The following is a 27,554-nucleotide window of genomic DNA, read 5'->3' as shown; positions in this document are numbered from 1 at the left end:
ACTTTGAAAAGTAATGCATTACAATATTGCGTTACTCCCTTAAAAAGTAACTGATTGCGTTACTTAGTTACTTTTTAAGAAAGTAATGTGTTATGTTACTTTTGCGGCACTTTTTCTCACCTGGGCTGGGCTTGTTTTTTTGTAAAAAAGTTATATTTTTGTGCAAACGTGAAGACCTCTTCATACCAAAATTGAAATAAGCCTCAGGCTGAGGTGAAAATGCTAATTCACGCATGAACAGTAGAGGGCGCAGCTCTGCTGTGCTGTGGTGCCATTCTGGATAATGGAAAAAAGTTTTACCAATAAAAACAAAAAATCTAGTAATTTTTGCTCATGGTTTAACTGAATCATCAAAGGTTAGTAGCAAGACACTGGTCAATAAAGGTAGATTAAATGCATACAAATATTTGTTTTATTTAACATTTTGGAGGTTTGCACAGTACTCTGATTTTGCATTTGACTGATTTTATTCATTTTGAGGAGTACTGAATATTTTTTGTGCAAGTGAGGTTAGTAAATAAATGCTCACATTTAGTCTAGAACTAAAATAACATGTTTCCACACAACCCCTCTGCACTTACTCTCGGTTTTTTTCAACATGGGGACTAAAAGGGGGAGTAAAACTTGCCTTTTTTTGGAGGAAGGTATAACTGACATTGTGAACGGCAATGTCAATATTCCAAGCATATTTTGAAATGGCTTGGAATAACCAGTTTACGTTTACAATGCAGTAACCCCGAGGTTTAGTGCCCTCTGTCGGGCATATTCATTACACACGAACTATGGAAGCTCAATTTAACATTACAAACATTATCAAATTATACGATTCATTATTTAATTTTTTTTTATAAAGAACAGCTGAGCCAGCTAAACCATAACTTTCAGCTGTATTAAAAGAATAAATGTGCTTTTAGCAGCTCTACCACAGCACATTCTTTAAACGTTTGTGATTATTCTGCCCTCTAGTGTTCACAGAGTGGTATAGCTTCAAAAGCATTTGGATTGGAACAGAACAAATGTTGAAAATTTGAAATGTATGACATAAGTACTTTAATGACAATACGTTTTCATTCACACTTATCACAGAACTGGCCAAACACAGCTACAAAAATACTCTTTTCTACAAAATACTTCAATCTGTTTTTTTTAACACTTCATAACTGCATAAAGCTGACATTAAAAGATCAGATGTGACAGAAAAAAAACAATTAAAACACCAAACAATAAAACAGAAAGATAAAAACATAGAAAGTTCACAGTAAATAAATACATTTTAAACAATGAAGATGTAAATCTTGTTTTGAGGGTGCGTCCATGATGCAATGTAATCATCTTTTACTGTATGATCTTAAAAAGAGAAAAAAACACCAACAGCAAACAAGCAGGAAATGTACAGCACATCCAGTGCATTATATACAGAGCTAATATTATATACATACAGGATATAAGACCAAAGTGATTAAGTCTTCGGCTTTGAGAGTCATATGTGTTTTCCTGTGAGGAAAAAGAGAGGCTGGTCCTCTTTGGCGTTGGCGGTCTGAAACTCATCGCTGAGACGAAACCGCCATTCGTCCTCCAGTTCCAGACGAACTAGAGTCTGACGTAGAGAGCTGCGGTTAGGACAGATCACACACAGAGTCGCCCCTGGAGCACAAAAGAGCAAATACTTATTAAACAGAAAGTCACACAAAAAATTGAGACAAATAGATACATACATTATTTATCTCCCTGGTCTTTACCTTTCAGGAACTGGAACTTTTTGAGGAATCCAGGAGACACAAAGGAATCACAAAAGTATAAGAGAAGGCCACTGAAGAGCAGTCCAGTAGTGCTGAAGTTAATGGAGTGAGGTCTGGAGCTGACAAAGCAAATGGTCACCTGGGAATGGACACAAATAAACCACAAATAGGTTTATTTTAATTGCATTTATTCTGATGTAGGCTGTGCTTGTTTGTAGGGCTAATGATAATAATAATAATAATAATAATAATGATTATTACTAAATAAAAAAATAATTAAAGCCACTTCAGCTCTGCATTCCCCCCCGCCCCACCCGTGGGTCCAATATTGCATCATCATAAGTTGTGCAGCACAAAACTAGACATGTATGATATCATTTGAAAGATTAGAACCTCAGCTTTCTTGATAACCCAATCACTTTTTGCACTTTTTACTTACGTAGAAGAATCTGAATTCAACCCCCCCGCAATGTTTATATCACACGAACTCACCAAAAATAGACAAGTCATATATCAAATGAAAGCTTTCACCCTCAAGAATATCACGGTGCAGTTTATTTCACCGATCCAACACTTTACAGTAACGTTACACTTTACAGTACACTTTACAGTAACGTTATTATCAAAAGAATCACCAAGATGGAAATGACTCCTTTGAACAAGCAAACACAGTCATATTCCTGTTTGGATCACTACAGACTACTAGCCTCAAACGCTATACCAGCTTGTTCATTAGGTTGTCTTCTTCAAAATGAGACTATTTTCACATGTCTGTGAGCAAGCACGGCTAAACGATACTGTAATATGACGAATACAATTTTTTTGTTTAAAATTGAGATTGCGATTCTCCCACGGTTCTGAAGAAAAAACATTAGACAAATAAACAAAATAACACGTAATTTACTAGAGGTTCTGACAATTTTAATTGCTCCAGTCCATTTAAAAAATACATGAATTTGAACAAAATAATTAAAGAAAATAATATGTCTCATTCATAAAGACCGGTTTCATTATTGGATGAATCAGCGCTTGTGAATGAATCTCTTGAATGAATGATTCAACAACAAACATTTTTTAAACAGTCTCTTGTCGCCACCTCCTGGTGCTATAAGCGATGACTTACACTAGTGTTTTAAAACACTAAAAAAGGTGATTTGCTCTATTTTTCATACCCAAACTATTAACTTGTAATCACAGTACACATTTGTCCCCTACTATTTTAATGTTTGTAACACATAAATAACGAAATGTGTGGTTGAAAAGACAGTGAAGCTGTTTATCTGTACATTAACATGGCAGCGTCTCTCTCTCCGGATCAGCGGTAGCGTGAACGCAGATTTGAATGTTGCAGTGCCATGATCGTACTTTAAAGTCCCTAAACGCTTCGGTTTAAAACCTGTTTCACGTCACAAGTGTCAGTGAAGCGTGAGCACCGCTGCCCTTATCAATGAATGAGAGCGTTCACATTTGGAGTGTGATAGCCGACTCTTTCATTCACTAACATGGGACGCAACAAAATACGTGCTGATCACGTTCCTCTGACGCTTGTGATGTGAAACAGCCATGATAGCGGAATCGTTGTCATTTAGAAATAAGATTGCGGTCTTTTAACAATTAATCGTTCAGCTCTACTTTAAATCGCAGGCTTTGTGATTTGATAAATCACACTAAGCCATATTGCGATTTTATGGTTCAGCCCTTGATAGCCATGATAGCGGAATCGTTGTCATTTAGAAATAAGATTGCGGTCTTTTAACAATTAATCGTTCAGCTCTACTTTAAATCGCAGGCTTTGTGATTTGATAAATCACACTAAGCCATATTGCGATTTTATGGTTCAGCCCTTTTTTTTGTAAAGGTACAGGTACGTACCTCTGGGCCGAGGTTCAGGTAGCAGTCAACAGAAAGGACTGGGTGGCTGTAGTTTTGGGCACTGAGGGGGAAGAGGCGATGGCTGGTGTGCTGGAGGTATTTCTCCAGCAGTAGCTGAGCTGGTGTGGCCAGGAACAGGTGCTTGCTGTCTGGAGCACAGATGTACTGAGACGGCTGGATTGTGGTGGGGACATCGGTCATCTGTGGAGAATTCAGAAGAACATGAGAAGGAGGTTGTTTTAGTAGTTGCATGAAATGTGATTTTTGTCAGATCTATATACAGTAAAACGGTTTTGGACGCTGACTAGAAACTTACCTTGGTCTTGATGATGAAGGTACCGTATCCACCAATGGCGATCTGTTTCTTCATCACACTGAAGTTGTTGAATCTGCAGATGAGGAGTCCTGCACTGTGGGCACGCAGGTTGAAGTCCACGTCATCACATGTGAAACTATTGTGGAGAGAATGAGGGGAAGATGAGAATATTTGGACAACAATGGAGGAAAAACCAACCAAATTAGTTGGACATTCTCAGAACTCACCGGTTCTGGTTGTACTGCACATTCTGTGTGAGGTCCACATTAAGTAGCAGGAAGTCGTGTAGGTGCCCACGCGAGAAGGGCTCTTTCTGCAGCCCAGCCCTACCTCCACGACTGGACCACTTCCTCATCCCGCATAAGCCATATTGAGTAATATCTGGAGAGGACTCCATGTGCTGAAGAACCTGCTTCAAGGACACGTTTCTTTCTGTCCCTGCGGTACCGCTGAAAAACAAACACTACTTCAGACAGATGGTAAAAATAGGGATGAATCCAATATAAAAAATTCTGGTCCCATATTTTTTGACCCATTAATCTCCATCAGACGTTTTTGATGACAGGATACATTTATTTAACATTTTTATTTAAAAATGGTAGTTAATTATTATTTAATTATCTAGTAATTTGACTAAAACACAAAAAATAAAATAAGAATGATAAAAAACATACAAAACACATACATACAAATACAACACACACACACACACAATGGATCATCATTATGAAATAGAGAGTGTACTGAGAGAATGCTGCGTAATTGGAGAGGTGGGCAGTCCTTTCTTTAGTATAGGCAAACTCCTAAGTTGTTCCCCTGAACAGTGCTTCTTAGAAACTTGCGCACGCACGCACGCGCACGCACGCACGCACGCACGCACGCACGCACGCACGCACGCACGCACGCACGCACGCACGCACGCACGCACGCACGCTTTGGGATGTCTGCCTTTACATGTACATCAACTTTAAATGACATCCCATTCTTAATCCATAGGGTTTAACTCAGCTTCAACTCTTCTGGGAAGGCTTTCCACAAGGTTTAGGAGTGTTTTTATGGGAATTTCTAGAAGTGCATTTATGAGGTCAGGCACTGATGTTGGACGAGAAGGCCTGGCTCGCAGTCTCTGCTCTAATTCTGTGCAGGCCAGTCAAGTTCCTCCACACCAAACTCGCTCATTCATGTCTTTATGGACCTTACTCTGGTGCGCAGTCATGTTGGAACAGGAAGGGGCTATTTCCAAACTGTTCCCACAAATTTGGGAGCATGAAGGGGCCAAGCCCAACCCCTGTCCCAATCTTCCCTCTACCAACATCCCCGCTCCACCAAACTCTACACTTGCCACAATGCAGTCAGGCAAGTACCGTTCTCCTGGCAACTGCCAAACTCAGACTTGTCCATCGGATTGCCAGAAAGAGAAGCGGGATTCGTCATTCCAGAGAACACGTCTCCACTGCTCTAGTGTCCAGTGGGGGCGTGCTTTACACCGCTGCATCCGACGTTTGCATTGCACTTGGTGATGCAGCTGCTCGGCCATGGAAACACATTACATGAAGCTCTCTACGCACTGTTCTTGAGCTAATCTGAAGGCCAAATTAAGTTTGGAGGTCTGTAGCAATTGACTCCGCAGAAAGTTGGTGACTTCTGCGCACTGTGATTTTACGAGGCCTACCACTTACCACTGAGTTTGCTGTTGTTCCCAATTGCTTCCACTTTGTTATAATAGCACTAACAGTTGACCGTGGAATATTTAGTAGTGAGGAAATTTCACGAATGAACATGTGCACAGGTGGCAACCTATCAAAGTACCCCGCTTGAATCCACTGAGCTCCTGAGAGCGACCCATTCTTTCACGAATGTTTGTAGAAGCAGTCTGCATGCCTAGGTGCTTGATTTTATACACCTGTGGCCATGGAAGTGATTGGAACACCTGAATTCAATGATTTGGAGGGGTGTCTCAATACTTTTGGCAATATAGTGTATGTAAGATTAATAAAGTGTAAATGAAAACAAAATTAAGCACCTTTTTGGATCAATATCGACACTGTTCCACATGACACAGGAATCATCTGCGAGGATGACAAAGGGCCAGACGTCTTGTGGCCGATTTCCATGCTCCACTCTCCGGCTCCTCTCTAACTCCAGGTTATGATGGGAAAGCTCTTTAATCAGAAAATGAGCCGCTCCTGAGAATGTGGGAAAGAACGCAACTTTATTAAAGACTTACTGACATCAACATCAATTAAACAGGATGATAATTTACTGGTTGTTACCTATTCCAGCTCCATTAAAGATAGTGGGCAGGACAAGCATTATATGGTTGGGCCAGTACTTCTTGTAGACGGCCATCTCGTACTCTTTAATGACTAGAATGTGCAGGTGGGTGGCTCCTTCCATGGCATGATACAGATTAAACAGGCCGTGCTCATGGCGACCAGTAGTGGGTGTGAAAATTGGACTTTTGATAGCATCGGGATTCTGCAAACATCAAATCTAGCTTTAATCATTGCTTTTTTAATTACTCAATTATATTTGAGTCTGGAACTAGTCAAGATTAGTCAACTAAAACCTTTTAGAAGACATTTACTAGTTTGTATATCAAAACTATGAAGTCATTTTCATCATGCACTCATGGCAAGACTCTATTAGTTGACTACTAGTCCGTACCCATTCAGAAGTAAGGGGCAGTCTCATGCTCTCCAACTGGCCTCCTGACTGGCTGAAGGAGAAGTGATGTTCTTTGGATTTGGGAATGATGAAGTAGAGCTGGATTTCCTCTCCCAGTAGAAGATGAGAAAAAGTAAAGGCATGCAGTGTGGACTCATACAGCTGCAAATAGAAAATCAACATCCCAAAATATAGTCAGGCCAAAACGCACACATCATAATACAGATTATACTGTTTAAAGCCAAATAGTAAGGGATAATGTAAAGTCAGCCGGTCATTATTGCCTAAATTAACCCCGACAGAGTGATCAGAATCTCTATGCTTGTATTGACCAATCAAAATCAAGTATTTGTGAGAGCTGTGTAATAAGTGTACCTGATACTGTGGATTAAAACCCATATACTGGTGACACTGCTCACAATGATGGTACGTGTTGTATGCTGCGTATTTAGAGAGTTTTATCCGTGCTGTTCGCCTGCGTAGATACACGTCTTCCTGCCTCCTGGAGTGTCCATCTACAGCAGTAAAGACAAAACAAACCATTTTAATAATACCTACTTACATAGCAGGGCTCAACTAAATCAGATAGGATTGTCTTGATGGTCTCACCATCTGAATTCAGAGTGAAGTCTGGTGAGTAGACAGTGCTAATGTCCTCGTATTTAGGGTCATGAATGGTGTAATCAAATGGCATCCCTCGTACAGTGTCTGTGTTGGGCCACAATGCAACGGGCTGATGATATCGCATCAAATCTGTCTCGCATTCTGGAGAAAAAAATAAGAAACATTTCACTGATACCTATAGGACACCAAGACAGTTTTAAGACTTCAGAGCTTAAGGATTTGAATAAAAGGGATTCAATAGAAAAAGGTTTTACAATACCAGAACCGAATCATAGTTCATTAATGTTATTTGTACGTGTACCGAAACACAGATGTGACCAGTGTGGTCTGATTCTTGAACAAATTACTCTTATGAGTCAGTTCTTTTAAGCAATTCAAAAACATACAACACGACCAGTGTAGTCCGATTCACGGATGAATGATTCTTATGAGTCTGTTCTTCTCAGTGAATCAAGACCCAACAGCACGAACAGTGAAATCCAGCCGATTCCTGAATGAATAACTCTTATGAGGCAATTTTTTAAATGTGAATTAAAACACATGATTTTTATTTCCATCCCTAATACTTACTGCAGTTGATGTCCTCCTCATCGTAGATGTCCACCTCCATCAGTCTGATCAGCATACGAGAGAGAATACCCAGGAACTGCAGATACGCCCCAGTCTTCCCCACCTGAACATGCACAAAAATAGCAATTTTATCCCACCGGTCTTAAACCGACATTGTCACCCAGTGTTCCAGACCCTTGTTTACCTGTGGTGGCCCACTTAGCAGCAGCTTTCGTGGGTGGAAGTTATCAGTGCGTCCTTCAGCTCTGTTACTGCTGTCCATGTGGTAGGGTTTAGGGACCGTCCACTGGCGATAATACAGTGACTGCTCAGTGCAGGTCATCATCTTACTGAGGAGGGGTCTAAAGGAGCTGGCCCACTCTACCGAAGAGTGAGGAAGGAAGGAAGTGGACTTGGGCAGGCCACTGGAATCCACAGTTGTGATGAGGTCGTAGACAGCCTTAGGGAGCAGCATCACAGGCGGGCGGCTTAGATTGCATGCCCAGGAGCAGCTCTGCCGTAGAGGAGAGGCCCGCGTGGACGAAGAGCCAGACGAAGTGGATTTGGATTGCCGCCTCTGGTTGGGCTGCTTTTCTGGATCCAAAGGAGTAAAGTCAGACTGGGGGTGTTGGGAGCCAGCTGGGGAGGCCTGGTTACTCAGTCTAGGGAGATCGTTGTTTACTATAGACCACCAGAGAGAGGTAAGATCAGTGTGAGAGAATCCCTCAAAATACATGGAAGTAAAAACCTTTGAATTCACCAGTTTTGGGAACCATTCTGAAAGCACTGTCCCAAGTCCCAAATCAGACCCATTTCTCATGCTTACTTAGTATTAAAGTGACGTTAGGCATTCCACTCAGGATATCAGTTTATTTGATCAGTTTATCAGTTATTATCAGAAAAAATTGATCGTTTTTGGAGTTAAATTGAAAGTGTGTTGCAGTTACAAACAATTGCTAAAAGAATTACAAGCACGTTTGTTATAACTAACAACCCAAGGGGTTACAATTAAAAGACAACTTTTACCGACAAATAAACGGGGATATCTGGGTGCAGTAACACGGGGAAAGTACACTTTGTTTATTCACAGACATTGTAACAATAAAAAGCTGGTTAAAAAGTTATCCTTTCATTTTAATTTGAAATACATTTTAGATATAGATTTTGATATTGATTCATCTATTATGTTTTGAATTATTGGAAATGTCCCCGAAGAAAGTTCTCAGTCATTGAGGTCCTTAATCTCCATTTCCTCTTACATGAGGTGTTGGAGGACAATGAGGAGATGCTGGAGTCTTGGAAGAGGATCCTCTTCCTCTCAAAAGCTGTGCTGAAGACACAGACGGTATGAGGCTGAGCTGACTAACAGCTTGATATTCTTTTTCTCTGACTATATGAATGCTTAGGGTAGTTGCGGTATGCCTTGACCATGAACATGTCCGTCTAGTTTAGTGTATAAATGGTGCACAAACTCTCATAACGAAATGCTTTATGTTCGGTTTAGTATGAACTTCATGTTTTCTGGCTTTGCAATACTGACCATCCACCACAACCTCTTCCTCCTCGTTGTCAGTGCTGCTAAGTTTTTCAGGGTCGCTCTCAGAAAGGTCGCTGGGTGCACGGGGCCCATGCTGGGTGTCTTGTTTTGTCTTCAGCAGATATGCGGCCAATCCCAGCTCCTGCTCAAGAGTGGTGCGCTGCAGAGACCAGAGGCTGATAACACGCAGGTCACAGTACTTCAGAGATCTGGGGACAAAGGAACAACATGGGTGAGGTAAGCCTAAGTACAAACCATGAAAGCAAAGCTATTGTTTTAAGATATATTCCTAAAACAGGCTCAAAAGAACAATTCAGTTCTCTCAGATTTGGCTCTCGAATCCAATCACTAAAACTTACAAGCATGTTCAAAAGCTCTACATTCAGAATCAGAATCAGAAAGAGCTTTTTTGGAATTTGTTTTGGTGACAGAAGCTTCCACAGCACAAAAAGAATGACAGATAATAAAAATAGAATAAGTAAATAGGAAATAACAATATACAAAAATAGACTACATATACGGTATACACCGATCAGGCATAACATTATGACCCTAATATTGTGTTGGCCTCCCTTTTGCTGCCAAACTAGCCCTGACCCGTCGAGGCACGGACTCCTAGACTCACTAGACCCCTAAAGATGTGCTGTGGTATCTGGCAACAAGATGTAAGCAGCAGATCCTTTAAGTCCTGTAAGTTGCGAGGTGGGGCCTCCATGGATCGGACTTGTTTGTTCAGCACATCCCACAGATGCTCGAATTTGGAATTTGAGAATTTGGAGGCCAAGTCAACACCTCAAAGTCGTTGTGCTCCTCAAACCATTTTTGCTCTGTGGCAGGGCGCATTATCCTGCTAAAAGAGGCCACAGCCACCAGGGAATACTGTTTCCAATTCCATGAAAGGGTGAACATGGTCTGCAACAATGCTATGTGGTATGTGTAAGTAACATTCACATGGATGGCAGCAGAACATTGCCCAAAGCATCACACTGCCTCCGCCGGCTTGCCTTCTTCCCATAGTGCATCCTGGTTCCTTGTGTTCCCCAGGTAAGCGACACCTTGCTATCAGAACTTCTTGAGCAATTTGAGCTACAGTAGCTCGTCTGTTTGATCAGACCACACAGGCCAGCCTTTGCTCCCCATGTGCATCAATGAGCCTTTGCCGCCCATGACCCTGTCGCCGGTATACCACTATTCCTTCTTTGGACCACTTTTAGATACTGACCACTGCAGACCGGGAACACCCCACCAGTCATCTAGCCATCACAATTTGGCCCTTGTCAAACTCGATCAAATCCTTACGCTTGCCCATTTTTCCTGTTTCTAACACATCAACTTTGAGGACAAAATGTTCACTTGCTGCCTAATATATCCCACCCACTAACAGGTGCTGTGATGAAGAGATAATCTGTGTTATTGATAACTATTGTAATTATATTAATTATAATAATATATCGTAATATAATATTGTATAGAAAATAAAACATTCATAAATACACTTTTCCAGGTTTGCATGGAGATGTGCATAGGTTAATAGTGATATTAAAATTTGGGCTAAAAGCCCTGTAACTCTGCTTGACATTTTGAATGTAATACAATTTCAAATAGCTTGTGCTAGTAAAATAAATACATAAAATTGGGACAGCACAACAATTAGTTTTTCAAAACTATTTTGAAAGGGGCCTCAAATTGCCACAGGTAATTATTTTCCTGAGATCATGCTGACCTCTGTACAATTTATTTGGGCAAACAAACAAAATAGATTAGAAGGCTTGAAAAGGACCATTTCATGATTCATTGAATCATTTGCAGTACCTACTCTTAAAGGATGGTAGTTTTTATTATATGAAATACAATTAAAAAAAGAACATATTTAACAGCTGAATACATGCCTGTAATGTCTAAAATTTTACAAAAAAAACTCTGAGTTACTATGAGCGTTTTACCTGGGTAAAGACTCTCCAAGTGGGTCCATGCCGGTTAAGATGAGGATACAGGGTAAAGCCTCCAGCTCTAGATATGTCCGAGGAGCCCAGTCTGGGTCTAATATCTTCAGCCATACCTAAAGACATTTAAAGAGCAAAATGATCCATGATTTAGGGATATCAAGACAAATACACCAATATATATACAACATAATTTTATTTCTATTTAAAAAACAAAGATTAAAAAGTAAATACCCTCAGTTGATCAAGGAAGTGCTTTCCTACAGTAAGAGCAGAGCATGGATCCCCTAGAATGATCTCAAACTGCTTGTGGAGGCCGAGTCTGTTGCGGACATGGCATAGGCGCTGGTGAGCGAAGGCAGCGAGAGCTAGTGAGGGGATCCGCAAGAGCAGCATGTGACCGTGGTGGCTGGGACACCGCTGGGATGTGTTGAGGAGGCACTGCACCATCTCCAGAGTCTCCACTGAGATGTGCTTCTGCAAAGCCTGTAAAGCCTGGCCGCCTGCTGTTGCCATCAGGGCCAGAGAGTAATGCTGGATCAGGACATGGGTGCGAATCACCGCGCTGTGTAGTTTTGGGAACCTGAGGACAAGTAAGGAGAGGAGTTCATACAAAAACATCATATATAGGCAAAAGTTTGTGGTCTGCAAGTTTTAGAAGTCTCATCTTTTGTGAAATATTCTGAGTTTTCAGCAGCCATTACTCAAGTCTTCAGTGTCACATGATCCTTCAGAAATCATTCTATATTTATTAATGTACAATCAATGCTGCTTCATATTTTTATGGAAACCGTGATACATTTTTCTCAAGATTCTTTTTTAAATAGAAAGTTCAAAAGAGCTATTTATTTGAAATAGAAACCTTTTGTAACATTATATATGCTATTTTACTGTCACTTTTGCTGAATTCGTTTAAATCTTACTGACCCTTTGCTTTTGAACCATAGCGTATATGCACCGAAGTATATATACACATGATGTAATAGCTGTGACGTTAAAAATAACACTGAAAACATACCTCTCCTCCATAGCAGCAGCCATGCTCTCAAATGAACTGTCATATCGTAGCAGAGGAAGGCCACTCCCAGAGCGGGTTGTCTCCAGCAGCTCAGATACACCAAAGTACTTTGTCTTCTCGTGATAAAGATCCACATCCTAAGTGAGAAAAACAGGGAGACTAAATAAAAAAGTTCTGTGGTCGAGCTTAACTTACTGGTTTAAATAGATAGTATGTGGCATTCTTACTTTATTGAATCCGGAGGGCCAGTGGATCTCATTGTAAGGGCTGATGCGTGTGTACTGAGTCTGCAAGGTGAAGGGGAATGAAGTCACATGGAGCGTCAGGATGTTGGGAGCATCTCGAATCTGCCTGCAGTTCAACAGACCATCCACTAGTCCTAAGTTGGAGTCTCCTCCAGTGCACTGCCCACTGTCATAAGAAAAAAGATACAGAGACCGTTCCACCAACAGCCGAGTAAAGAGGATGCTAAGATTCAAGGAGAATCATGGGAGGTCTTATACCTGCTGATGTCCGAGTGTGCGTGATCATGCACCAGTATGAAGAGCGTGTACGGGTTCATCTTGGACTTTTGAATGAGGCTGTTGATCTTTCCCACTGCACTCTGGTTTAGCTTTACCACGTACTGCTCCGCCTCCTTCAGTGACAAGCAGTCTTGGTTCAGCCCTAACTCCCGTAACACCCCTGAAATACAAAAACAGGAAGTGAGATCTATCTGCAATATTAATATCATTTCTCAATGGGATTTCTCCAAGGCTGTGACAAAAAATTCCTTATTTAAAAAGGAAAAGACCATTAACTTTCTGTTTTAAAGGGAAATATGTCAAAACGAGTGTCTTACACACGCAGAATCGACGCGCTACATGTAAACGATATTCTTTGTTGCATTTTCCATCTCCTTGGCTGGCGCTCTGCTCATCTATTACTGTACCTGTTTTGATTTCAGCAAATCAGTTTGAGTGAACGCTTACAACGCGATTAAGATTCATGAACCCAGCATATCATCAACCCTTAGTACATTGTATATTGTTATTAGTAGTTAGTAGTAGTATTTTATCTCTATTACTATCTTTAAATAATAATTACTATTATCTATTTTTTTTAACACCGAAACACAAAGTGTTAAAATAAGTTCAGTTAAAATGACAAAAATGAATTCATACATGGTTACCAAAGTAACAAACATTTTAGATGTGCTGCCATTCTGGATTGCAGAATAGGACGCAGGAGGAGAAAGTTTAACTATTATTTAAGCAGCAAAAAAAGTGATGTTTAACTAAAGTCGTTTTTCCTTATTCGTATGTATGAATTGGATCATTAAGGGTCAGCAGCAAAGACATTGGCTGATAAAGTGAGATTAAATACATAAAGTATATTTGTGTTATTTAACATATTAATTATTGCAGGTTTGCCTAATATTGTGAGTGTGCATTTCAAAGTATTTATTTATTCATTCAGCTTTTTATTAAGTGAGATGAGTAAATGCATGATCACATTTAGTCTAGAACTACAGTAACCATCATGTTTACACAGCGCACAAAACGCCTCTGCACTTACTCACAATTCTCTCAACGTAGGGACAGGAGAGGCATCAGTCAATAAATGGGAAAAAGTAATCTGATTACATAAACATTGTACTTAAGTATACAGGTGCTGGTCATATAATTAGAATATCATCAAAAAGTTGATTTAATTCACTAATTCCATTCAAAAAGTGAAACTTGTATATTATATTCATTCATTACACACAGACTGATATATTTTAAATGTTTATTTCTTTTAATTTTGATTATTATAACAGACAACTAAGGAAAATCCCAAATTCAGTATCTGAGAAAATTAGAATATTACTTAAGACCAATACAAAGAAAGGATTTTTAGAAATCTTGGCCAACTGAAAAGTATGAACATGAAAAGTATGAGCATGTACAGCACTCAATACTTAATTAGGGCTCCTTTTGCCTGAATTACTGCAGCAATGCGGCGTGGCATGGAGTCGATCAGTCTGTGGCACTGCTCAGGTGTTATGAGAGCCCAGGTTGCTCTGATAGTGGCCTTCAGCTCTTCTGTATTGTTGGGTCTGGCATATCGCATCTTCCTCTTCACAATACCCCATAGATTTTCTATGGAGTTAAGGCCAGGCGAGTTTGCTGGCCAATTAAGAACAGGGATACCATGGTCCTTAAACCAGTTCCTGTTGGAAAATGAAATCTGCATCTCCATAAAGTTGGTCAGCAGTAGGAAGCATAAAGTGCTCTAAAACTTCCTGGTATACGGCTGTGTTGACCTTGGACCTCAGAAAACACAGTGGACCAACACCAGCAGATGATATGGCACCCCAAACCATCACTGACTGTGGAAACTTTACACTGGACCTCAAGCAACGTGGATTGTGTGCCTCTTCTCTCTTCCTCCAGACTCTGGGACCCTGATTTCCAGAGGAAATGCTAAATTTACTTTCATCAGAGAATATAACTTTGGACCACTTTTTTTCCTTTTTGTCTTTAGCACAGGCGAGACGCTTCTGACGCTGTCTGTTGTTATAGAGTGGCTTGACACAAGGAATGCGATAGCTGAAACCCATGTCTTGCACACGTCTGTGCATAGTGGTTTTTGAAGCACTGACTCCAGCTCCAGTCCACTCTTTGTGAATCTCCCCCAAATTTTTGAATGGGTTTTGTTTCACAATCCTCTCCAGGGTGCGGTTATCCCTATTGCTTGTACACTTTTTTCTACCTCATCTTTTCTTTCCCTTCGCCTCTCTATTAATGTGCTTGGACTCAGAGCTCTGTGAACAGCCAGCCTCTTTTGCAATGACCTTTTGTGTCTTGTCCTCCTTGTGCAAGGTGTCAATGGTCGTCTTTTGGACAACTGTCAAGTCAGCAGTCTTCACCATGATTGTGTAGCCTACAGAACTAGACTGAGAGACCATTTAAAGGCCTTTGCAGGTGTTTAGCTGATTAGAGTGTGGCACCAGGTGTCTTCAATATTGAACCTTTTCACAATATTCTAATTTTCTGAGATACTGAATTTGGGATTTTCCTTAGTTGTCAGTTATAATCATCAAAATTAAAATAAATAAACGTTTGAAATATATCAGTCTGTGTGTAATGAATGAATATAATATACAAGTTTCACTTTTTGAATGGAATTAGTGAAATAAATCAACTTTTTGATGATATTCTAATTATATGACCAGCACCTGTACTTGGCTTATACAGAAAAGTCTATGTATATTTGGCCTAAACTTGTACTTTTAATCGAGATATACTTAAGAAAAGTTCAGTCAAGTAATCTAAGTATACACGGCTTATTGTTAAAATGCAAAAATAAACTATAAGCTATACATATGATGTTAACTGCAGTATTGCAGTATAAAAACTAATAAACTAGTAATTTACTGAGAGTATACTTCAAAGTGTACTTTCGTAAACTAAAAAGTGGACTAGAAGTGTATAACTAGTAAACTAAGAGTAACCGTTTATAAAACTTAATTATAAACTAATTGTGTACTCAAAGTTTACTACTGTTACACTTTTATAATCTAAAAAGTGGGCCAATTTAGACCCAAGAGGTACCGAGATAGTACACTTACAGGTAAACTACTAGTACACTGATTTAGTTTACTTAACACAGATAATAATAGGAAAATATACTTAATTTTACTTAAAGTATACTTTTTTTTAAGGGTGCAGTAGAGACTCATGTCATGGATAATGAGTGGCGGTACTCTACCTGAGTTCCACAGGTGAAGGACGACTTGATGAAAGGTGACCTCTGAGGGCGGAACACAGATTAAGAACTCAACCTTGTCAAAGGAGCCGAGGTCCAGGTTCTGTGTGCTGGAATCAGCGATGGCACAAACGTGCGAGAGCAGCTTCCGTGCCACAGCAAGCTGAACGGGCCGAATCTCGTGCCACTCTACGGAGAATTCTATCGAAAAATCCGACTCTGAAGTGTTAACACACCTTACACTGAAGGTATTTTTTGCATTAAATTCATACTTAGATTCAGTCAGGCTCACCGGCACACTTGGGTTTAGGACTGTCTCCTGATGGTTCTATACCAGAATACTGGGAGGCGTTCTCAGGACTGGTTTTCTCCAGTAAAGCCTCCACATCTCCATCTGATTAGTGGTATAGGGGTGCATTAAACACTGAATGGGGAAACAGCAGAGGTAAGATCCATGTATCAAACCAGAGGTCTTACCTGGACCCAAAGAACTGAAATAGGACTCCATCTCTGCTGACATCCCAGAAGACAGTTCATGGACGATCTCTCTCACACAATCACTGGGAGAGAGAAGACTCTCAGCTAGAGCACGAGTCTGATGCTTCCCTGTGTGAAAACATAGATATTATACAATTTTAATTTAAATTTCTTTTGATTTCACATCTACATGCATCTTACATAGAGTTATTAAAATTCCGGCCGATACAGCTAAAAACATTTTTTTTTCATGTCAAGACCGAAAACCATAATTCTACACTATTTTGTAATAGTAATATAAATAAATAAATAAAAACAGTTGTTCTAAATGCTACAAGTGACAAGTTAAAGCATCACAACATTAAAATTTACAGTATGATCATTTTTTGATTTGAGATCTCAAGGGGGTGCTAAGATGTCTGCCAAAATAGGATTTGTTTTGTTTCATTTTGCAGGGTTTTTTAGCAGTGGTAAAGTTAAAGTGATGCACTTTAGATATTAAATATGTTTAATGTGATAATGTTTAGCTTACTGCTTTATGCTTTCTACATTTTATTATGTTGATAACTGTAGTTTTTAACTGTAAAGCCCCCATTTCCACCAAAATTACCCGGAACAATTTGTCCCAGGAACTTTTTTCCCCCGGACCTATTGCTGTCTGCGTTTCCATCGCGGTCTAAAGTATCGTGAAGATTAGTCTGGTGATGTAGGACTGCACGTGACTTTCCAGAGCCCACTGGATTTTGTCTTTCGCAACCTTGTCGTCGGCCCATCGGTCGCATTTTTTAAACTTCATTGTTGATTCGTATAGCAAACAACTCTTACTGCACGGCACGCACCACAGCTGACTTTTAGGTTGAAATAAAATGCTGGGTGAGCTCAACCAATCAGCATGTTCAGCACCCAAGTCCCACCCCCAAAAGTTCCTGAACTTTGAAAAAGTACTACCTCTCAAGCAGGGACATTTTAAGGGGGACATTTTTACCCGGAACTTTATTTAGACCCCGGTTCTTGCGGTCGAAACACACTCCAAAGTCCATAGTTCCTGTGGAAACGCGGCTTAAAGGAACGCGACGACTTTTTGGGACTTATTCACTGTATCCCCCAGAGTTAGATAAGTTCATACATACCATTCTCATCTCCGTGCGTGCCATAACTCTGTCTGACGCACCCACCGCTAGCCTAGCTTAGCACAAAGACTGGAGGTAAACGGCTCCAGCTAGCCTACTGCTCAATAAGTGACAAAATAACACCAACATTTTCCTATTTACATGTTGTGATGTGTATAGTTACAGCATGTACTAAGACCAATGGAAAATGAAAAGTTGCGATTTTCTAGATCGATATGGTTAGGAACTATACTCTCATTCCTGCGTAGTAATCATGGAACTTTGCTGCCGTACCATGGGTGCAGCGGTGCAATTATATTACGCAGCGCCTGAAAATAGTCCCCAGCATGCTCTCTGTGCAAGCAGGTTGTCACGTTGGTTATGTTGACAGAAGTTAGCCTATTTTCAGGCGCTGTGTAATATCATTGCGCCGCTGGACCCATGGTACGGCAGCAAAGTTCCTTGATCATTACGCAGGAATGAGAGTATAGTTCCTAGCCATATCGGTCTAGAAAATTGCTACTTTTTTATGGCACGCACGGAGATGAGAATGGTATGTATGGACTTATCTAACTCTGGGGAATACGGTGAATAAGATAAAAGTCCCAAAAAGTCGGCGTGTTCCTTTAAGCCGTTGTTATTTTAGTATAATTTATATATTATAGTATTTTAACTGTTATTAAATTATTAGAGTTTTTTTAAAGATCAACTTGAAGTATCAGTGGTTCCCAAACTTTTGTCCTTGAAACCACCCTCATTACATATAAGAAAACGTCCTGTTTACAAATATGGTACTGATATCCTGTGCATTTCTAGCAACATTCTTAAATATATATCTAGCATTATTAGTTGGAATTCTGTAACCCACATACCTGTCACCACCACACATGACTCTATTTCCTGGCTCCTGTTCATGCAGATGATCACCACATAATTGGTCTGGCGCAATCTGCCATCCACCAGTCTGTGAAAGGTGTCCTCCAGAGCTTCGGCCAGAGAGGGCGCCGTGTCCAGCACCAGAACTCCTTCCCCGCATGAGCTGGTGGCCAGTTTGGCCAGCCAGGGGAGCTGAGAGGGAGTGAGGGGCTGTGCGAGGCAGGGAAGAGGAGGTGGAAACTGTGCATGCGCCTGCGGATATTGCCGGATCTCCGTCAGGTGTGACTCTCGCCAGGAACGCATGAAGATCTGCTCCAAGTCTTCCATCAGAGGAGCCTGGTCAGGTGCTGTTGTAACAAGATAGACAAATACATGTCAATTAACAAAACACCATTATCAAATATTACTCTAATAGAAGGTTATCGTGCTTTATATTTGGCGTAAACAGTACAAATTGATCTTTATACATGCATATATTTTAGGAAGGGACTCATATTGGGTTAGGGTTAGATACATAAACAGACTGAAATACTGTTGTTCTCACCAAGCTGCACTAGATAGTAGACAGTCAGCAGGATCAGCATCTCAGTGGAGATGGGCTGAATGGGAGCAGCGCCATACTGCTCATAGACGCGTGGGAGGTTTTGGGAACTGCGATAGCATTTCTGCAGCAGGCTACTCACCAGCACGTCTCCGAGGTTCCCACACAAATGTGGCAGTGTCCCGTGCCCTACAGATAAAAACACAAACACGGTGTAACTGAACAGCTGGCCCAATATAAAGTGGTGGGAACCGCAATCAGACACTGCTCACATTACACAGTGGACAAAAAAGGCAAAACCCACCAAAAACATAATTTTTTGTTTCTTCTACAAGTCTATATACACAATTTACATTATCAATGTTGAAAACAGTTGTGTAAAAAAAAGAAAAGAGGCAGGATTCTTTGATGAATAGAAAGTCACTTTTGATCAATTTAATGCATCCTTGCTGAATAAAAGTATTAATTTCCCAGAAAAAATTTATACAAATGAATACTGACCCAAAACTTTTGAACGGTAGTACAAAATAAGAGACTTCTTCTAAAAACATTCAAAATCTTACGATCAAAAACTTTTGAACGGCAGTGTATGTTATTATTTTTATTTTGTAATGTAATAAATATTAGTAGAAACAGAAACTGCCGTTATTGTAAATAGGGTCAGAAAAAAAAGATAGCTTGTCATCAGAATGCAAGAAGAAAAACACTCGAAAATCTTACCTTTAAAAATGACAGGTCGTAGTCCACAAATCTGGAGTAGGTGATCAGGCACTGTGACAGACTCCCCCGGGACAAGGGGCAGAGAAGACCCCATAGACAAACACCCAGATGCCCCACTGTCAGCTGAAGACAAACACATCCACACTTGATATAGTTGATGTAATAGTGGATCAACACTCACTTGATTTATATGGCCTGAGTGCTGTTATGGAAATTTGAATGCATGCTTTAACATTAATTTTCAGTAACCAATGCCTTATTAAGTAAAGCTCCAGAGAACATTAAGTTCTGCTTGGTTTCGCCGAAACTAGATAACAAGAAAAGGCCTAGTACAGAGAAATTATAAAAGAGGAAACTTCTGCCCGGCAACAGGCAGATACAGAGTGTATTTATATAAAGGAATATGTCATGATTAATGCTATGTTTTTGTGTTTTTGATACGTGACTTTTGTGAACCCTCCGTGTGCAAGCTGCAAAAGAAAATAGAGAGGATGTTGAGTGCGGCAGCGAGGGTGGGGGTGTAAAGCTTTCAGACATAGAGGGAAGTTGGCCTTCGCTCTCTGAAAGCTCGGAGTGATGAACGCCTTTCTTGCAAGAAATAAACAATTGTTAAACCTTTCAATACTTCTCTGAATACTAACTACTTTAAAGATAAAATCATTTCCACGACAGTGCACACACATACACATCCTTAATAACCACCATCCCAAAATCAATTGCAATGCTAAATCTCTTACGCCCGTTTCACACATACTCCATCTGCAGTGTGTATGCGGCGCAGGAGCAGCACGCGCTGTTGTGCTTTCATATATGCTGCGTTTGCAGTGTGCAACTGATCCGCGGTTGTATCAAATCCAAAAGTTGTTCCTGAACATGGCTAGTCAGAATTTCAATTCTATTTGTTTACACTTTCATAGATGTCACGTTTTAACGTAGTACATTTAAACAATGTTTTATTCAATTCATTACTTTATATTTATATAGCCTAGCACTTTAGATTTAGCTCACACAAGTGGCAAAACATTTAAACATAGGTTATAGCCTAAAATCACAAACATTTTAAATTAGAAACTTACAATAGGCTATACAAAAACAGCCAACTCTCGTCTTTTCTTTTGTTTTTAAACCCTTTTAAAAGCAGGTCATAAAGACCTTTGTTTTTCCACCTCTAAGTACGTACGAGTGCTATCCATTGTCACATTTTTTACCTAAATGCCAGGTAAGGTGTCGTTTCCTTGCTTTACCCAAGGAAAAAAAGCCATGTGTTGACTTTGAAACAGAGTATATTCGAAATTATATGCATCTGTGGTAAAATTACTAGATTTTCACGTCAGTACATGTTTGTCGAACAATGTGCTGTCACTTTAATTCAGCAGTGCAGCACAGCAAAAAATAGACTCGGTACGGAAACAATCGCCACACTGCTGCAGACGCACCACACCTGGAACGGACTGACGAACAGCATCCGCGTGCAGTGTGAAAGCTGTAATCCGTTAACATGGGTACGGAAAAAAATACGCTCTACAAACGGAGTATGTGTGAAACGGGCGTTAGGTCAGTGGTTCCCAACCTGCTTCAGAGTATGCAAGGGGGCCCGGGAACTTATATGTTTTGAGGTCAAATATGGATGTAAAAAAGCCTTTTCTCATTTCTAGGGATGCTCCAAATGGCCATCCACTCGAGAACCAACTGACCATTCTTCTAGAAGCGCATTTGTGAGGTCAGGCACTGATGTTGGATGAGAAGGCCTGCTCGCAGTCTCCACTCTAATTCATCCCAAAGTTGTTCTATCGGGTTGAGGCCAGGACTCAGTGCAGGCCAGTCAAGTTCCTCCACACCAAACTCGCTCATCCATGTTTTTATGGACCTTGCTTTGTGCACTGGTGCGCAGTCATGTTGGAACAGGAAGGGGCCATTTCCAAACTGTTCCCACAAAGTTGGGAGCATGAAATTGTCCAAAATGTCTTGGTATGCTGAAGCATTAAGAGTTCCTTTGACTGGAACTAAAGGGCCAAGCCCAACCACTGAAAAACAACCCCCACATCATAATCCCCCCTCCACCAAACTTTACACTTGGCACAATGCAGTCAGGCAAGTACCGTTCTCCTGGCAACCGCCAAACCCAGACTCGCCCATCGGATTGCCAGACAGAGAAGCGTGATTCGTCATTCCAGAGAACACGTCTCCACTAGTGATGCGCGGGTCGGCTTTTTTTCCAACCCGCGGGTCCTGCTTTTATGAAATTATTTGGCCCGCCCCAGCCCGCACCGCACCAGTGTATCAATTTTAAAACCCGCCCCGCCCCGCATCCGCGACCATTAATCATAAATCAGGTCATATTAATAACAAGATAATGATAAAGATTTTCAACCTTTAATTTTCACCAAAGTAGCGTTTGGATCTTGAAGGCTTAACCATTTTTTATTTCAGATTTGTATAGGCAGTTTATAGCCTACGCTACATAACCACTAAACTTTTGTTTTATTTAGCACACAGAAATGTTCATAGCGTGTTTACATTCGCTGTGCAAAAAAAGAATGGCGTCCACTGTACCAGGGTTTAATCTATTTCGGCTAGACTCCAGCACCTCGTCTTCCATCTTCACTTTTATCTCTCCGTTTTTGTTGTCGTGGCTGCCGGTGGTGGGAGCTGCTCGGCGCGCAGCTGTCATGACGTGCCGCGTGATGCCAAAGGCTTGGGGACATCATGCAAGTTACGTTGCTACGGCTTTCATATTGTAACCTTATCAAAAAAACCTAATAAAATATGAAAATAGATACTCCCAAATATTTTATATAGGCTATAGGGAATTGCAGGCAACATACATAGATTTTTTTATTTTGTTTTTAATGACCCGCCCCAACCCGCCCCGCAAATAAGTGAAGATTTCTTAACCCGCCCCAACCCGACCCGCAGGTTACCCGCAGGTTATGAGACGACCCGCGCATCACTAGTCTCCACTGCTCTAGAGTCCAGTGGCAGCGTGCTTTACACCACTGCAAGCCGTCAATTTCCCTAAATACTATATAACTGCACTCTTATTCAAAAGGACACATTTGTTCACAACACAATAAGCGGTAAATGAGGGCAGGGGATTTTATGTCAGTAGAGATATGATTGTGCCAACCTAATTTAGTGCCATTGGTTGTGCTGTTGGGAGCAGGTCTGGGGGTGACTTCTGTAGGAGCAGAGGATTCTGGGGACCATCCCTTGTGCCTCTTCTTGGGAGGCCCAGAATTTGCCATGGAGCCTTGAAAAGCAGCAAAACTGGTCAGTGGTAAATATGACTAACAGAAATGTAGAAGAGAACAAACTAGATATTTAAATTTAGCATGTAGCTATTTATCTGTCCGTAATATCTATCTATTTTAAAAGCCTAAAACCTTTTTTTAAGCTTTGAGGCTCTGTCTGCATTGTAAAATGTGACAAAAAAAGGTAAGGTAAACTTGATGCGAGTCTTTGCCAAGCTCAAATCAAAGTTTACCTTGACAAACGTTCCTTTTTTTTGTTATTCTAAAAGCAATGGAATGTAAATTCGCTTTAAAAGTGGGTTTTGGTCTTACAGGAAGTGATTATTATGTTACACATTAACCAGACTGTAAACACAAGCGGATATGCAAAGAGAAAAAGAAAAAAAAGGGTAGATGTGTTAAATCCTAATGAAAACCAAAGCATCAGGAAGGAAGTCTCACATTTTACAATGCAGACAGAGAGCAGGAGAGAGCAGGGAAGAGACTTTACAGCACCACTTTATGGAGGTGATAGTCAGAGAGTGCTGAAAGAAAAGAGAGGGATCTTTTACAGCCCCAAATGCTGAATAATGACAGACACCAACAACAAAAGAGGAGGAGGAAAAGGCCTAGACAATACAGCTGCCTCTTTTTAAAGCATTTAAACATTTCAAAAGGAGTCTCTCTTTCATTAGAGGTGTGAAGTCTAAAGGGGGGATTAGTTTAGGGACCGCCCCTGTAAAATTGAGGTTTCCTTTTTCTCTGATCCAAGCTTGAAATATAAATGCTGAGTGAATAATGACTGCTGGATAGTGACGGCAGGATTACCTATTACTGTGGGCCTTCCAGGGCCATTGGCCACTGTTCCAGGCTGTAGCGGTCCAGGAATATGACTGCCGTTGGTTATGGGAGGGGAGGCCTCAGATATATGGAGATGGGTGTTTAGATCTGTGTGATGGGGACAGGGTAAAATATATCAGTTTAAAGATAAAAGAGATTTTAATCTTGAAAAGGTAAATATATTCATTGGATATTATGAATTTAGCAACAAGACATCTATTCAGGGGGTCACTAGGCCCATTCAATTTCCACCCAGCTGTCCCCCCTCCCCCTAAAAATTTGTGATTAACTCCGTAATATGTACTCCATTTTGTGATAGCCTCAGTCCCCTTTAAAAATCATATGAAACTGGCGGCAGGCTTCGTCTCATCCCTATATTTTGATCTGCGTTATTCAGCGTGTTCTTCAAGCGTTTCTTCCAGCAGTGCAGCGTCAAAAGCAGAGGACAACGGGTGTGCATTAAATGATAGATTGTTATGATATCTGCACATCTGTGTAGTTCTTTTTCATAAACGCAGTTAACATAATATGATGTGGGAGAAATTCAAAACAGTTTCCCATCCACTGTAAAATCTGGATTTATTTATTTAATGAAATTCCATTTATCTAAATTTGTAACTTTTCCAACTCTCGCTATAGTTCATACTTCAGTGCAATACAATTGCTAAAAATTACTATAATATTAATTTGATCATAAATTCAAAAAACAAAACACGCGAAAAGAACTACAAAAGGGAGTGGAAATGGCAAATTAGGCAAATTAGTGGTCCTCTGCAGCCATCTACTGGTTATTTTCATAAAGTTTCATTAAGTTATCTCCATTAATGAAAATGATAAATGTAGATTTTTTTGTGTTTACGGCACAAATGTAGAGTAAAAAAGTGTTTAAATTATTACATGCGTTGAAAAAAAATTTTTTTTTACCCACATATTGCCAATCTAGACAATTACAGTAATATAAAGCTTAAAGGGATAGTTCACCCAAAAATGAAAATTCTGTCATCATTTACTCACCCTCAAGTTGTTCCAAACCTGTATGAGTTTCTTTGTTCTGGTGAACACAAAAGAAGATATTTTGAAGAATGTTTGTAACCAAGCAGATAGAGCAACTACTGACTACCATAGTATTTTTTCCCTACTATGGTAGTCAATGGTTGCTCTGTCTGCTTGGTTACTACTAACATTCTAACATCTAACATATCTTCTTTTGTGTTCACCAGAGCAAAGAAACTCATACAGGTTTGGAACAACTTGAGGGTTGAGAAAATTATGACAGAATTTTCATTTTTGGGTGAACTATCCCTTTTAATTAATAATAATTCATATTAGCTGGTTATTTAAAATGATTAGAAATGAATTAAATATTCATGGATTTACTTGATAGATAGTGTAGAACCTACTGTATTGATCATGCCTACCCTAGTATACAAACAACAAATACATTTCTTTTGTATTTTTCTTTTTAATAAATCATAACCCCCCCAACATTGAAATCCTAGAATCGTCCCTGCGATTCTATCTGAACACCCTCTGTTTCCTACCTGTGTGGTTAATAGTGTTCAATGCTGTGTGCGCTGAATTGGGAAACAGGTCAGAGGGTCCATGTCCTGATTGTTCCTCTGGTCCAGCAGCTACATTACAGACTGCATGTCTCATTCGGCTGTCTGCACATAACATGAGAAAATAAAAATCATCTAGGAAAACCCTAGCAACCACGTATGCAACTTTTGTACCAAATTTTTTTTTCTAGAAAATGTAACATATAGTTTGCGGTAACGTTACATTTATTATAAGCGTGTGTTGCAGTTATGTAAGCCAAATGAATTCTGATTGGCTGCCATTGGCTTTTATCGTTCGTCAGCTGGAAAATTCCAGTGGCGTTGTTTGGCTCTGTGTTGCTGTGGTGTGGACTTTCTTATTTTCATAGAATTAGAATATAGCTGTAGTTATCGTCCTGTGTGTGGACAGGCCATTACACTCATGTAGGCATTCTTTTGTAAATAAATCTCTGAATATGCGCATACACTGCCAAAGCTCTTTGGCCCAATGTTGACGTGTCACCATGGCAGCAGTGAGCTCAACTAGGAGCGCTGGCCATCTGGCCTTTCAGACTGAGAAGGCAAGTGCTGGTGAATGGGTCAGGGTGACCCAGGATGCTAAACAGGGTCAAGTTAACCCTCCTGCAAATCACTGGTTGTCAATAATCCATGCTGGTGCTACACGCTGTCAAAATAAGACGCCATTCAACAAGATTACCGTTAGTGTAGAATACCTTCATCGTCTAATCATTTCGGTTCAGTCTTACCTATTCTTTTCCAGCAGATTGGCGGTCCCTTGACCAGAATGCCCTGGGCATTTCTGAGCAGGTGGTACTTTAAGTGCTTCTGCTTCTTCGGCTGCGTGGAGAGCTTTAGGTTGATGTGATTGGCAAACTCAGTGAAATAGCGGAAGCCCTTTTCTCCACAGCCCATGCAGTTCCCTGAAAAACCTAGTACAGACAAGACATCCGGTGAATATCTGCTTTTTTTGTAGATGTCTATGATTGCACAGATGCGGTCTACATTCCTTGAGGACCAAGATCAGTTATCTAAAATAGAGACATACTCTAGTATAGACTGCGCCCAGTTTCCATAGCCACAAACCATCACGGGGGGCGAGGGTGCTGAGCCGAGTGCCATAGAAACCCAAATTAGAGACCTAAAAATGTCCCACCGACTCCTACGAGGTTGGGGTAGCCTGACCTAAGTCAGGGTTTTCCTATTTTTCATCTCTCCTTCAAACTGTTTTTATTATAATGCAGGGTATTCAGACTCCGGTTCATCCGGTTCACTGCGTCATACCTAAAAGTGCATTACGTCCACATTCATCAGGGAGAAAGCGCAGGTCCACCGCACACACCAGAATGTGATCAGGCACACTGGGAGATTTCGCGCCGACCAGCAGAAATCCAGGAGGGACTTCCAAAGACTCAGTGGCCATGGACGACAGCCGAAGGTCTTTACCCGCCTGACAGAACCCTGAAATGCAGAAGTCTGGTCACCATTGCATCAGGAGTCAGGGCACAGTGACTATATGAATGTACAGAATCACTGATCATCCACCAATAGTCTGAATGGCTATAAATGTACTGATTTATGGCTTGAATGGTCACTACTGATCTGCTCTGTTACATATGGCCTATATGATCTAACCATCTGTAGTACAGGATCCCTCTGGTGGAGGCTTCATCTGAAATGGGATTGGAGGGCTGTTTGAATCTGAGCCATCCTCTTCGTCATCTTCCTCCTCTATCCGGCCTTTGGGGAAAACATAAAATATGTTTTTTTTAAATACAATAAAATAACTAACTAACTTATCTTTGTCACCTCGTGTCTGGTTAGGAGATGTATAAGATACTCAAAACAAACCAAGAGATGCATTCTAAAGAGTGTGACACCACAGAAGCTCACCATCATGAGAATAAGGCCTTTGCTCTGCCTCCAGGTACAGCTGAGAGAACACCGGTCTGGGCACCACGGTGTTGGAGCGCAGTGACGCCTCTATGGAGTTGTGCAGCACTTCCTCAAACCGTGTGCTCTGAAGGTGTCCTGTATACGAATTCCCCATGACCTTTAATAGAATAGAGAGAAGGTGTTATAACAAATTAAAATGGTTACTCAGGAAAAAATAATGAAGATTATAAACAAAAAATGTATGCCATCATTTTCTAAAAAAGTGTTAATAAAGTTTATAGCCGTAATAGTGTCATTACTGTTGTAAAAATT

General features: G+C 40.5%; 1 protein-coding gene across 1 annotated transcript; it reads right to left on the bottom strand.

The window, feature by feature from the left end:
• Window positions 1-395: 395 nt before the first annotated feature.
• On the bottom strand, window positions 396-27,396 carry greb1 (growth regulating estrogen receptor binding 1; the record flags this gene model as incomplete). The annotated part of the gene is made up of 31 exons (XM_079832242.1): window positions 396-1,644; window positions 1,740-1,878; window positions 3,612-3,812; window positions 3,928-4,063; window positions 4,155-4,376; window positions 5,951-6,113; window positions 6,201-6,405; window positions 6,595-6,756; window positions 6,970-7,109; window positions 7,204-7,359; window positions 7,789-7,891; window positions 7,973-8,448; window positions 9,308-9,513; window positions 11,248-11,363; window positions 11,482-11,830; window positions 12,266-12,402; window positions 12,493-12,676; window positions 12,769-12,949; window positions 16,001-16,198; window positions 16,290-16,391; window positions 16,475-16,603; window positions 18,456-18,806; window positions 19,004-19,189; window positions 19,721-19,843; window positions 22,848-22,970; window positions 23,779-23,898; window positions 25,332-25,454; window positions 26,096-26,278; window positions 26,631-26,807; window positions 26,982-27,086; window positions 27,240-27,396. The coding sequence occupies 31 exons, from the start codon at window positions 27,394-27,396 to the stop codon at window positions 1,481-1,483; spliced, it is 5,517 nt and encodes a 1,838-aa protein (XP_079688368.1). The 3' UTR covers window positions 396-1,480.
• Window positions 27,397-27,554: the final 158 nt, after the last annotated feature.

The sequence above is a fragment of the Gobio gobio genome, assembly GCF_949357685.1.
Source record: "Gobio gobio genome assembly, chromosome: 13".
Taxonomy (NCBI): domain Eukaryota; kingdom Metazoa; phylum Chordata; class Actinopteri; order Cypriniformes; family Gobionidae; genus Gobio; species Gobio gobio.
The sequence above is the reverse complement of the archived record's forward strand: the minus strand, read 5'-3'. Positions and strand labels throughout refer to the sequence as shown.